The following is a 13,862-nucleotide window of genomic DNA, read 5'->3' as shown; positions in this document are numbered from 1 at the left end:
TAGATTTTTCAGTCGACATTGAACCTTCGAAGAGAACAGATGTCATAGATTTACCGCTGAAAAAAATAACAGAAAACAGTGAATAAAATATATCAATTCAGTGAAAACATTCATTAAAAGTGCTTTTTAATACTGATCATCAAAATTAAGTAAGCTGTTGAGTATTCAGAAGTGAATTGTGAAATGTTATTTGCCATGTTGAAAATGAAAAAGAAGCCTAAGAAGAAAAAAAAAAGGATTTGGTGCAAAATTAGTATCAACAATCAAAAAATCAACAAAGTGAAGAAATCAACAATTTAATAACAGAAGATACAACCCAAATCAGTAAATAAAACTTGAAGATGACTAATATGGCGATGGATGAAGACAACGTGGTTTCCTTAGACATGTGCCAAAGAAACACGCGCTTCAAGATGGCGGTCAACATCACCCCCTCTTCTACACAGCTAGAAAAGATAATTGGTGTTAAGAGTTTCAGACAACAGATGGCCAAAAAACGTAAAAGTCAGCCAAATTAATTTTCAAAAGCACAAATGGGGATTTTGAAATCTACACACACAATTTAAACATAAAAAATAACGAAAAATTAAAAAAAAATAGTCAAATTAAAAAAAAATCATAAGAAAAATAATTAAAACATATTCAAAGTAAAAATGATCTAAATCTTAAAATAAAACTGAAACTACAAACAAGAACAAAATCGAAAATAATAAGAACTAAGAACAAGAATTTATTGAAATTATTTTGCGACTTATTTATATAGGTCTGTAATTTCAGAGCAGAAAGAGAATTGCGCGAGCTTTAATACGCATTTACAATGAAACCGTTAACAATAAAAAACACACTAAGATTTAAAACAAAGATAAAAGGCATATCATTAGAAAATATTTAAAAAAAAATTAACTTTTCAACAATTCAAATTAGAACATAATCAAAAATTATAAGAATAAAGAACAAGAATTTATTGAAATTATTTTTCGACTTATTTATATAAGTCTGTAATTTCATTGTAGAAAAAGAACTGTGCGAACTTTAATACGCATTTACGGTAAAACCAATGAAATGAAAGAAACATAAAAATTGTTAGAAAATAAGCAAACAAGATGAAACAAAAGAAAACATGAAATTTTGCAGTTTTGTAACCGTTCGGCTATATGGATCTTTTTGAATCCGACAGCCGTACAAATTAAAATAAAGAAGAAGAAGAAGAAGAAGATTTTTCAAACCATTGTTTGCTATTAAGTGATTTTTTCAAATTTTCCTTAGAAAGATTAGTAAAAGAATGGCATTTTTACGTTATACACTTCACAAAACTCAGACAATGATAATAAGATGATAATTAAGCACGAAAATAAATTTCTCTTTATAATTTATTTTAAAAAAAATCTCAAATCAACCTATGCATTGTGTCACATTTGTGTAAATCTGAGTCAAATCCTCAGAAATAAAAAAAAACTCTATTTAAAAAAAAAAGTTTTGTCAATCGGCAACCAACTAAATTATTGTTGAAAGTACGTCAAGAGGATATCTTTCCATACAAAAATATAAGAAAGAGATTTGTCAAATTAATAAACAAATTTTTAACAAATTTTAACAAATTTTTTCATCTTCTCACCATCCTGGAATCCTGAGGGCAAATTATTGAAATCGTACCCGCACCCGTCAGCTCTTTAAAGACCGAGAGAAATCCACTCGCACACCCGGCAGATTCAAATCCTTTTGTAATTACTTCTTTATAATTTCAAGTATTTGCTGCAAGTACTGCAAGTGGACACTCAATGAGTCAAGTGATAGAGTACTCGCTCTATGATGCAAGTGTCCCGGGTTCGAATCCCCTTTAGGTCAGGGGCGTAGGAACGAATTTTGCTCACGGGGAGGCAATTTTTTTATTTGTTTTCAAATTTTTCCAGATATTCATCCTAAATTCACAATGAATTAGGGGGGAGACTAAATTAGGATACCAATTGTTCTTTCTTATTTGGTTTCCGAGATATTTTTAGACGAAAAGGACATGATCAAGTCCTTATTTTTGAAAGTGGCGTAACCTTTGAAATTGGGATTTTCACCTATTTTTAAATAAAACTGAGCCTTATTGTGATATAATTTAGCTGCACAAATAGATTAAGAAGCTAAATTATATTATGATATGGCTCAGTTCCACTTAAACATAAGAGAAAAATCCCAATTTCAAAGGTGCCTCACTTCCAATTACAGTAATTTGAAACTGCTTCTTCTTCTCTTCTTTAAAGTTTTTGTAGAGGCCGGACGTTTCTTGACATCCACAGAGCCCGGTAATTTGGAACAATTTCTATAGGCTTAAACTTTGACAGAAGATTCAAGATACTCCCTCCGTTCCGAAATAAGTCGTACGTTTGGGAAAAATTCTTGTTCCGAAATAAGTCATACGTTTGGGAAAAATTGGGATTAAGGGAAAGTTTGTTGGTAACTGTTTTGTGTATCAACAATTATCTCTTGTAAAGAATTATTGCTAATGTCCAGTACTAAAATTGGGGTCCAGTCTTGATGATATGTTGAGGAACGAAAGTCTTAAAATGTCTTATTTTTGGCGTTTTATTTTCAATCTAAAATAGGTGCAGAATGGTGAGAGATACAGACTTGGGACTTTCGGGGGACCCCCCCATAAGTTGACCCTGGGACCATTATTATGTCCTTTATTTTACCCCCACCCCTCCCCTTCCCCTCCAAAATCATGTTTTTTGGGATTGCTCAAAAACACGTCGTGCGATTTTTTTCTTCAATTCTGTATATGTTTTAGAGAAACATATAAATTGTCTCAGGGTCAACTTATGGGGGGTCCGCTGAAGGTCCCAAGTCCCTATCTCTCACCATTTTGCATTCAGATATTCGAGCACATAAAAAAGGATGTTCTTTTTATTGCTCATTCTGCAAAATTTGAGCAATAAAAAAGCCTATATCGGTAATAACTGTTGATTTCCACTTGTGCATACTAAAGATTTAGAACAAATTCTAGCCTGTAGTGTTAATCACAGTCCATCTTGTAGTAATTAACTATCTGCCGGAGCTCTTTGATAAAAACGCGAAAAATGGACAACTTCAACATATCGATTACTCAACTTACCATCGTGAAAGGATCCCCATATTATCCTTGAACATGGAGGACAGTTCATGCATAAGATATTTGCAAATAACAAAAACATTCTCTGAAACCATTCCTTGATCCCTAATTTTTCGCCAAACGTACGACTTATTTCGGAACGGAGGGAGTATTATATTAAGAATATTGATGTGGAAAATAATAATATGATAAGTAATATGATACGGGAGATCGTGACAGAAGTATAATAGCAATATCAAATAAAATTTTTCTTTTCCTATAGTTTGTCAAAAACATGTTTGAATAAAGGCGTCTACACATTGGGAGCAATTTTCGTCAAAAATTGCTTTTTTGACAGAAATTTGACGTTTCTCCCTACAACGCTGCAGGGAATTTCCTTCAAAAAAGCAATTTTTGACAAAAATGTCTCCCAATGTGTAGAGGCCATAAGATTGATAAAATATTTCAATAGGGAAGGGAGTTAATTATTCTGAATAAGAAGTAGTTTGCTCAATACTCTTTCTAAGAAAAACTACAATACTCCATTGTCTTATTCTACCCCTAAACTTCCCCAGTCTCCTCTATCTTTATTTTATTTGCCTTTGAAACTGTGTGTTTCTTATGGCGTCTACACACTACAGAAATTTATGTCCATATTGAAGCAAATTCCCTATACTTGCCTAAGGAAAACTCTTCAATATGGACATAAATTTCTCTAGTGTGTAGAGGCCAGAGGCAACATTACAGACAGGAAATTATTTGCGTCCACCGCCGTCTCAGGAAATGCTCCTTTTCAGGTTGTATAAGCCAGGGAGGGGGCAGTACAGTTTAACAGAAGTGAAAATAAGAGAAAAAAAGAAAATAACCAAAGGCAAGAAAAAAAGCAGACAAGACAATCGCCGTTTTCTCTCTCTGGGTAATTCATTCCAGAGAGATACACCTAATACAAAAAGTGAATTGTGGTGAGTGCGGCTCAACGATCTGGGCACGACGAGACAGAAAGACCTGGGTGGATGAGCCAGGCACGAGAAACTCGGTTAAATACTCAGGTTGTTTAGTTAATAAAATACGGCAAATGAATTCGACGGCTCGTGACTCCAGAAAGCGTGGTAAGGATTGCCCTAAGATAGAATTAGCAAAAGGAGAGATATGATCATAAGGACAAAGATTAAAAATATAGCGTAAGCAAAGCAGTTGTTGAATGCAACTTGGAGACGTCTCAAAGAGGCTTTATCACATGAAAAGAACAGTTCAGCACCATAGGAAAATAAAAGAATGAGCAGAGCTCGCACTAAAAGAAGCCGGACACTCTATATCTATAATGGTAAATAGAAAATCCCGTTATCCTTTCACATTTTTCATTTTTTTTTTATCTAAACCTAAGGTCAGGATTGATTGTCTGCCTCTCTGGTCTATACCGGCCACTGTTTGTAAAGGGCGTTGTGCTCTTCAACGCAATTTCCATATTGCGAACCCATGCATAGGTCCGCGGATGGGATTCGTAGGTTTTTTTCAGGTTCAGGCTGAATGAATCCTAAGGAATCATCTTTTATCTTTAGTTATCTTTTAATTTCTTTCTCTTTATCACAAGAGGGATCAACCCAATTTTGGGATTAAATATTTATTCTTATTCTCCTTACTCTCTAAAATCTTAAAATTGTACTCACCCCTTAACTTCAGCTACGTTGGATTGAAATTTGAGCCTTTCTCCATTGTCCTTTCGAAATAAGTCTGTTTCATAATTCTTTTGGAAAATGATTCACAATTTTATAAAATTATTCACTAGGCTGCACTATAGGAAAAATTTAGAAGCCGGCAAATCACAAGTTTTCTGAAGAAACTGCAGCATGAGCAAATCAATGTCGCCTTTAGAATGAAATCATAGTAGGCAAGGAACTAAATAGTCCATTTTTTTTTTAATTTAAACAATCAGTTTTCTCTCCATTTTACATCCGGTTGCGAGGATTTATCTTTTCGACGAAAACACGCCGGATTTGTAGGATAACCTTGAAAATGATATAGCCGGAAGCACCCAACAAAAGAAGGAACTGGAATATCCCTTTTTCTTCTAAAAGCTGTTCATCTTGAATGCCTTTGCAATTCCTTCTTTTAGCTGACAGTTAAGGTTATCATTTTCAAGATTCTCCTTCACTTCCGGTATTCGTTCAGAAGGAACACATTCACCATAAGCCTACCGGCAGAGATGAAAAAACCGATCTTGTCTAGTTGAAAAACAATCCAACACAGTTCCTTGTCTACTATGCTTACATAGCCAATTCATTTATATGAAACAAGCAAACAAAATCATGATATACACTAATTTTCAATTCAAGATGTTCACAAATTTTAAGTTTTTCTAATTTTCGAAGGACCCCAAAAGAGAAAAAAGATAGCGTTCTTTGTAAAAACCGCCAGAGAACTGAGCTCTGAGCTAAAACTGAGCGACAGTCTGAAGTTGCATACGCAATGAAGGAAAAATACCACGAGGTGGCTCTGCAATCGTCCACCAAACATTGATTTTCTCAAGGCGTGCTTCGAGAGGCAGGCAAAAAGGTGATTTTTTCTGTGAAATTACATAAATTATTGGAGTTTTAGCTTGTGCAAAGGTATCTTAAACACCTACAAGGCATCGAAATGAATAGAAATTTCAATTATTCACCAGGACAGGTAAATATTTGATTAATTTTATTTTGACTGACAGTTCCCCCATTTTTCTTTTTCACTTGAGCGCCCCCAGAGAGCTCTTGTAATTTTTCCACAAATTTCCTTCGATATTGAATGAAAGTATTTGTTCTATTTTAGCGTCATTTTGTTAAGATTATAGATATGCACATTTTTAGGCAAGCCTGGCTCACGAATGTGATTAAATAATTCTATATTTCCACCAGCATTATCCCCATTTATTTCATCAAATGGTAGTTGAGAGTCCGGGAAGCCATTTCGCGGGGCATGCGCCCATATTTTGTCTTTTAAAAGGCACATACCCTTGGTTGTGGCCCCCGGGAAATCACGGGGAAGGCAGGTGGATAATGCTAAGAGATGAAAATGTATAATTATGTAAACATTATCCGTGGCTGGACTTGAATTATGGGAAAATGTTCATAATCTATATATTGTGGGATGGAGCTGCATCACACCCGGCAGGATTGGACACTTCCGGATGACTCCAAGGGTTCCCACTCAATAAAATGTAAAACAATATAAATCCCTCTTTGTGATGGTAAAAGGAAAAAAAGTGTAGAAAAATGAGATATAATTGAATTAGGGCAATATTTTATTTATTTATTTTTAAATAAATTTCTGCCCTCATTTTTCTACGTGAGCAAAGGTTTTTTCTAAAATGTAAGGTTAGGTTGTACATAACCAAGAAAAAAGTCGCATTTACAAATCGAATCAAAAATCTAATTTTACAGAGAAAGCCAATAATTTTATCTTTAAGAATAATTTTTTGAGAAATTCCACTTTAAAATGACCCCTATAATTTTTTAGGTTAAAATTTGTAACGTTTGAATGGTAAAAAAATCAATTGAATGCACTCAGCCAAATCATGAAAATCTTTAAAATTTTTTGTCGCTTTAGCGTTTTCTTTTATGCTATATAAACTGCGTGTTTCATAAAGCCTTACGGCGTTATCACACTTGCACATTAAAATTTTAATGTGATTCACATTAATTGTCGCTTGTGAGCGTCCAAATATGTTATTTGTGTCTTTCAGTCAATTAATTTTTGGGGTTTTTCTATTTATTGACAAAGAAGTGGACTTGGCCTGCAAAAATAAGTTTAAATTTACCTAAAGCATAAATATTTTTCACATTAAAAAATTAAAGAGAAAATCGCATTATTCATCAATTTATATCAAATTTTGCGGGCCAAGTCTATCTTTTTATCAACAAATAGATCAAATTTTGAATATAAAATGATTCAAATACACAAATTACACATTTGGACTCTCACCAGCGACAATTAATGTGAATCATATTAAAATTTTAATGTGCAAGTGTTATAACACAGGTTTAAATTCAATATTCAAAACAGTTCAATTTATTTGATTTACTTTAGTTTGTGCGTCTGCAATCTAGGCAACCCTGTTTTTGTCGTTCTTTGTTACGTGGGTGGGGTCCCGGTCAAAATCTCGAATGGGCAAAATTTCAAAAAGCCAAAACTCCGTAAAGCAAAACTCCCAATCGCCAAAATTTCGAAAAAGTCCCAAAACACCAAAATCCTGAACTCTAAAATACCGAAAATCCGAAATCTTGAATGAACCAAAATCCCGAAAAAACAAAGTCTTGAAAAGACCAAAATCTCAAATCCTTAAAAGTTTCATAGCCACTCCCACAATTGCACAGGCCCTCGCTTGAGGTAAATGGAGATTTTCTGTGTTTTGGGAAATGATTCCATATATTTTCATTCCTTTCAGGATCTTGACTTATTCGAAATTTTGGGTTTTTTTTATTTGAGCATTTCGGGGTTTCGACCCATTCTGAATTTTATCTTTAGAATGTAGACCCATTCGGAATTTTAATCTATTCAGGAATTTAGACCTTCAGGACTTTGGCCGACACCTCTTGGGTGTCTATATCTTTAATTCTGCTGAACCAAAATTATTCTTTACCGAGAAAAAGTTTAGGATCTTAAACACTTTAAAACCCGAGCCAAAAAATCTTGTAAAATACCAGTGCAGGTATTCTCCACAAAAAAGCAATTTTTCAATAGTTTTTCGTTCCGTAAGACTTCTACAGCAGTTCTAGGACTCATAAATTATTTTTTCAATAAATAATTTTCCCATTTTTCTTGTCATTTTTATATTAAATTTCGTGAAAATTGACAAGAAATGCCAAAGTGAATTTTTACAGATTTTCGTAGCAAAAAAGGCAATTTCTATTGAATTTCCTTTTTCCTAGCAATTTGGCAAGAATCTTAGAACTCATATCTATATATTTTCCTGTAAAATTTTCAAATTCTCATGTATAGTTTGTGCTTTTGTTTAAGAAAATTTTATGTGAAATTCCAACAGAGAATCGCAAAAGAAAAAAAAGCGAAAAGTGAGTTTTCCCCTTATTTTCTTTTTACATTACCATTCTACAACAATTCTAGGTCTTATATTACTTAATTTTTAATAATTATTTTAACATTTTAACTTATTTTTTACGATTTTTTCGAATCGTGACAAAACTCAAAAAAATATTAACATTTTTTTAGGTTATGTAGTATAATCCTTTCAAATGTCCATTTTGGATACCAACTCCATAAATATATAAAATATATAGATAAAAAAAGGTGGCATTTTACGCCAATTTGGTATTCTACGCCCATTTTTTAGTTTTTTTCCAATTTTTTAAATAATAAAAAAGTTATCAACTATTTATTTTTCTACTAAACGAAAGCTAGTTAAATTCTCTATATAATAGTGTTATCACTTTAGCATAATGGTGTCTACACATTGTTAGCAGTTTTCATCAAAAATTGCTCTTTTGAAGGAAATCGGCCGCACTGTTGCAGGTAAAAACGTCAAAATTTTGTCAAAAATGCGATTTTTGACGAAAATTGCTCCCAATGTGTAGAGGCCTTAATATTGAATAGAATTTCTACTCTGAAGCTCCAAACTTAAAATTGGACTAAAATGCCACTTTGGCTTTTAGTGTTAAATGGTCGGCAATTCCCTAGCTCTAGACCAGAGACGCTGTTGTAGTCTCATATTTGACAGAAAATTCGGTATTTATTGAAACTTTTAAGACAAGTCAAACGTTATCTTCCTGAAGCGTTATTTTCTTGATGGAATTCTTACTCTATTTGGTGATTCTTTAAAGACTTTTTTACAATTTCTCAGTTCAAAAAAAAAAAAATAGGGTGAAAATGAACACCTATTGACACTTTAAGAAGTCGTGTCAGGACCTATTGACACCCTACTCTGTACCATTTGGAATACGAAATTTGAATACTTATCCTTATTAAAAAAAACGTCGACGGTTCCTTGTCGAAGGGGTGCTCATTCGACCCTATATTAATTTTTTAACTTACAAATTTGTAATTCCTAATATTTGCCTTAATCTATTAAACTACAATAAGGTAAAGTATGCTATAGTGATCCGTTCCACAAGTTGATTACTCACTTGGACTCACTATGGGTCACTTTAAGTCGACCGGTGCAAACCAGTTTCTTTTTTTTTTAATTGGCTTAGGGTAAGTGTGCCAAATTTCGGCATAGTTGCATGCAAGCGTCGAAGTCTCAAGTTTGAAATGTAATATTTTAAATACAAATTGATTTTTTTATTCTTTCTTCTGAAAGAGTGTTGCTTGGAACCTTTTAAAGAGTTTACCGTCTTCTTGATTTACTCTAACATCATTCTTAATACATTTTAAAATGAATAAAAATATAGACATAGCTTTGGTGCCCTATTTCGGCCATCTTTATTCTCATAGTTCCTTGGCCTTCGGGGATTCTTCCAATATCTTTTTCACGTCACCTCGTTTGTCGAAGCTACATTTTTTGTTATTCTTTTGCATTGTATAGTCTTTAGAGTACGTAAAATATAAAAGTTCATGGAAATTCAAGGAACAAAAAAGGTGGCCGAAATTGCAAGCTGGCCGGAATTTGGCACACTTATGCCCTAGACACACTTACGACTAAAGTCCAGAGACGACTAAGCTAGTTCATAGCCAAGTCAGTTCCTGACACACTACGAACGAGGATTAGCATTCACTGGTATCCACAAAACATAACTTTCCTGGATTTTTATGCAGATATTTCTACTGAAATGCACTAATACTCCTCTGAAAATGAAACTATTTGTAATATCATGTCTCAGTACACGTCCAATAATTATTGTTAATTACAATTATTTGTGAAGTGGAATCTAACTCTTGACTTAAGCCAATTTTGGCGATTCTAGTGAATAATTCTTGTTGTTATACGTGAATTGTGAAGTAAATTTAAAAGTAGTTTCATTTTCAAAGGAGTACTAGTGCATTTCAGTAGAAATATCTGCATAAAAACCCACGAAAGTTATGTTTTGTAAGTAACAGAAAATGCTAAGCCTCGTTTGTAGTTTGTCAGGAACTGACTTGGCTATGAACTAGCTTAGTCGTCTCTGGACTTTAGTCGTAAGTGTGTCCAGGACATAACCCTAAAAAAAGATGGAATTGGCATGTTTTTGATTAAATTTTTGTAGTTTTTATTTCTGAAAACAGAAATTGGCGTATTATTTGTAATCACTGTGAATTGATGTACCAAAAAGTACATAACTTTTTTGCGAATTGATAAATCTCTGATACTTTTGAGGTTAGATTCAACATAACCTTACATTTTAAAATAAAATCTGTTGATCATAGAAGAAAATAGGGGCCCCTCTATCAATGATTCGTGATGTTGATTTTTGTCCCTTTCGTGTGTGTGTCTTTTGCATGAAAACAGCAACGTAGGCAGTCTGCTGGAGGGTACAATCAGTCATTTGGGAATCAACAAGGCGGAGGCAACAAGCCATTCCTTTCGGGTGGTTTCTTGGACAACAATAGCAAGTCCCAGCAGAATCCACCGGCTAATCAACAAGCTCCCGCTGGAAGACCCAATTTACGATCACAGAAGAATAACTACGGAAACACCAACTACCAGGAAGTTCCCGTTGAGACGACTCCTGAGCCGAAAATGGTGCCACCTCCTGTGCAAGACGTTGCACCGCCGGCGCAGGCCAAGATGGAATTGGCTGGGCAAGAGGATGCTGTTATGACGTCAGCTGAGAATCAGGAAGATAAGAAAATGAATGTTGAAGATGAAGCTGGAGCATCGGGAGAATTGGGGGCGGCTAGGAGGCGTATTTTGGGGCTGACGAAGAAGAAGATCTCCAATAAGGAGCGACGTATTCGTCAGAATCGCAGATTGCGCAAAATGCTGACGCCTAAGAATGCCATTACGGCTCTTCATGAATTGCAGGGTCCATCGACATTGGACTTTATGATTGCCGGGGTCAATAATGACTTCCGGGCTGAGGTGAATGTGAACAGTGTGAAGTATGTTGGACAGGGAAGATCGAAGGTTTTGGCGAAGAATAATGCAGCTGAGAAGGCTTTGAGGGATTTTGTCATTGCCAAGATGGCTGCCAAGGCGCGTAGGGTGAAGGAGGAGAAGTCAATTGAGGCAGGAGAGGCTGAGATGAAGGAAGGAACGGAACAGGAGGAGGTAGATGATGTGCCAATGCTCAATTTGGTGTCATTTGCTCTCCATAAACTCTTCACCGAATGGGAAGCTGAAGGGTTCACTGTTCCGGACTTCCGGAATGGTCAAGAGGCAGTTCAGCAGATGGTTGTGGATGGGGCAAATGGGGCTGAACAGCCAGTTGCCAAGACCCTACCGGCTCCCAGGGAAGAATTGCCACCGAATGCAGCTGCTACGCATCCCACCATGTTGCTGTCTATTATGAGTCCGGGAACGCAATTTGTTGATGTGGGATCCGAGGGAAAGCCGCCTAATGTTGTGCACACGGTCAGTGTGTCCCTGAATGGGAAGAACTACGTCGGGACAGGACGTACGAAGAAGCTTGCACGCAAGAATGCAGCAATGGAAGCCTGCATGGATCGCTATGGCGTAAAATTCAATCCGGACATCGTTGAGGCATCGTAAATGCATTGATCCACCTGACAAATGGATATCCCACTTCTGATTAGGTGTGATTCCTTCATATTTAATTTAGAAACTTATCTACGTTTTTTTCTCAATCCTTATGGCGCTGGAGCGCCATATTCAATCGATTGAAATTTTACCTCTTACTCTTTCAAACTGAAATCAGATACAGCTGTCTCTTTCTGTCAAATGAAATTTCAAATTGAAATTGAAATTTCCATTTTCATTTGACAGAAAGAGACAACTATATCTGAATTCAGTTTGAAAGAGTAAGAGCTTATAAAATTTGAATCGATTGAATTTCAGTAACTTGAAAAGGTGTGCCAGCGGCATTAGATTTTATTAATTCACCAATTAATTTGAGTCACAATTTTAGAAAAAAAAACCTAAAATATACAATTGACTCAATTGGCAATTTATAATTGTATTAATTTAGAGATAAAAAAATTGTAAGCAGTATATGAATGCTTAAAATTATTTTATTACCTTTTCTTCATGCTTTTAATAAAAACTATAAATAAAAATGAAGTAAAGCGTGTTTACAAGATTATTATTTAGTGTGTTCAAGGTATTTTCTTGAATATTTTGAAAAACTAAGAGAACAAAATTATATTAATTTCAAAATGAATCTTGAAGAAAAAATATCCCCAAATTCAACGTATTAATGTAGTAATTAATAAAAAGATTAAATAAATTTAATCTCAAGGAAAAATCGTTATTTTTTATTTTCATTTGGAAGTGGAAGGTATTTTTAGTTGCAGAATTTGAAGGCAGGTAAGGCAACTGATTTTAAAAGACGCTATTTCAATGAAAATGATTCTTTTAGCGCTTACTGTTCTCATTTGCTTCTGCATTATCGACTTTTTTGTATTAAAATGGCCGACAGGCACACCGACAGAGCAGGTTTGTGTAGTTATAGGGGCGTTAAACCAGAATTACAAAGTTTATACTCGATATATATCGAGTATTTCTTCAACATAGTATTTTTTGCGTAGAGATAGGGAAAAGGCTCATAATTTTGTCCAGTTTCTTATTTTGGACACTTTGAGGATAAAATTGGACACTAAAAATAAATTGATTAAAATGATGGATTTTTATTCCAATATTTGATAAATAATGAATTCTATCTAAATATTTGTTCTTTTTGGAAGATTTTAACACTAAATACGTTAAATTTTGAATATGATTTGAGTTGAAATTGCTTTGTTGAAAATTCAGTGTGAGCAATTGCTTACCAGAAATATGACAGATCTTCGTATTTACTTCAGTCTTATTTAGCTGTGGTGAAGTACTAACAATGTTTCTTCGCTTTTTTGAGTGATATTATTGAATATTCATTGAATATTATGTTGATTCACGTTAGTGGTGATTTGTACATTTGAGCTGAAGTGAGATTAAATTTTTCGTGTGAAAAATGGGAAATTTTCTAAGACATTCACCAGTGAAGTGATGGTTCTTATTTTGGACAGGTGTTTTTCTCACGAAATTTCGTGAAATTTTAGCTTTTGTGATGACTAGGTTAGACAAATGCCTGGAGAAACAAAGGAGCATCATCTCTACGAAAGAGATGTAGCGAGGAATGCCTTGAAAGGCTCCCGGAAAGGCCAGGGAATGAGCGAATCCGCACGTACTTGGAGTACCGAAGTCAACTCACTTTAATGAATGATATGGAAAGTTTCCGGACTTCTTGTGACATTCTACGGTTCCCTTACATGAACAGGAAGAGGACTTGGTAAGATTGGTCCATGAAATGAAGAACAAAGGGCATCCTGTTGAGGCGGATTGGCCTCAACAGGATCAAAATTTACAGCCAAGTTGTCCAAATTAATAACCAAGTTGTCCAAAATAAAAGTCAAATTCACCTCTACATATCAATTCATTTTTAAACTTATTAAAACTAATTTTAGTAAAAATGAGATGGTAAATAGCTTGCCAAGTTTCTAAACAATCCCTCTGAAAAAAGAGTAACAAAAAAGTCTATTATTATTGAAAATATCGCACTTCAAACTTGGAACATAGATGCTTAGAGGCAGACTGGACCAAATTATGAGCCTTTACCCTACAACGTATAACTTCAGTATACATTTAAATTTGTATATCTTTCAAGTAAATACATAGTAAGTGCGGAAATTAGTATTTTTTTCACATAAATACACTGTATGTATATACTCG

The 13,862-nt window shown here is 34.4% G+C and overlaps 1 protein-coding gene and 1 long non-coding RNA gene across 2 annotated transcripts; both read left to right on the top strand.

Moving 5' to 3' along the window:
- The first annotated feature begins 15 nt into the window (after positions 1 to 15).
- Positions 16 to 1,214, top strand: LOC129806393 (uncharacterized). Its single transcript, XR_008752161.1, has 2 exons — positions 16 to 149; positions 326 to 1,214. It is a non-coding gene; the product is annotated as an uncharacterized LOC129806393 (long non-coding RNA).
- A 4,321-nt stretch (positions 1,215 to 5,535) lies between these two features.
- On the top strand, positions 5,536 to 12,402 carry LOC129806354 (double-stranded RNA-specific editase Adar). The gene is made up of 2 exons (XM_055854909.1): positions 5,536 to 5,743; positions 10,488 to 12,402. Exons 1-2 carry the CDS (start codon positions 5,711 to 5,713, stop codon positions 11,688 to 11,690), a joined length of 1,236 nt encoding a protein of 411 aa, XP_055710884.1. The 5' UTR covers positions 5,536 to 5,710; the 3' UTR covers positions 11,691 to 12,402.
- Positions 12,403 to 13,862: the final 1,460 nt, after the last annotated feature.

The sequence above is a fragment of the Phlebotomus papatasi genome, chromosome 3 (genome assembly GCF_024763615.1).
Source record: "Phlebotomus papatasi isolate M1 chromosome 3, Ppap_2.1, whole genome shotgun sequence".
Classification (NCBI taxonomy): Eukaryota; Metazoa; Arthropoda; class Insecta; order Diptera; family Psychodidae; genus Phlebotomus; species Phlebotomus papatasi.
The sequence above is the reverse complement of the archived record's forward strand: the minus strand, read 5'-3'. Positions and strand labels throughout refer to the sequence as shown.

What these genes read in the sequence shown, in the direction of transcription:
- LOC129806354 (XM_055854909.1), top strand. Translation starts at nt 5,711, where the DNA reads ATGAATAGAAATTTCAATTATTCACCAGGACAG. An exon ending in TCAATTATTCACCAGGACAG is followed by an intron (nt 5,744 to 10,487) that starts GTAAATATTTGA and finishes GCATGAAAACAG; the next exon opens with CAACGTAGGCAGTCTGCTGG.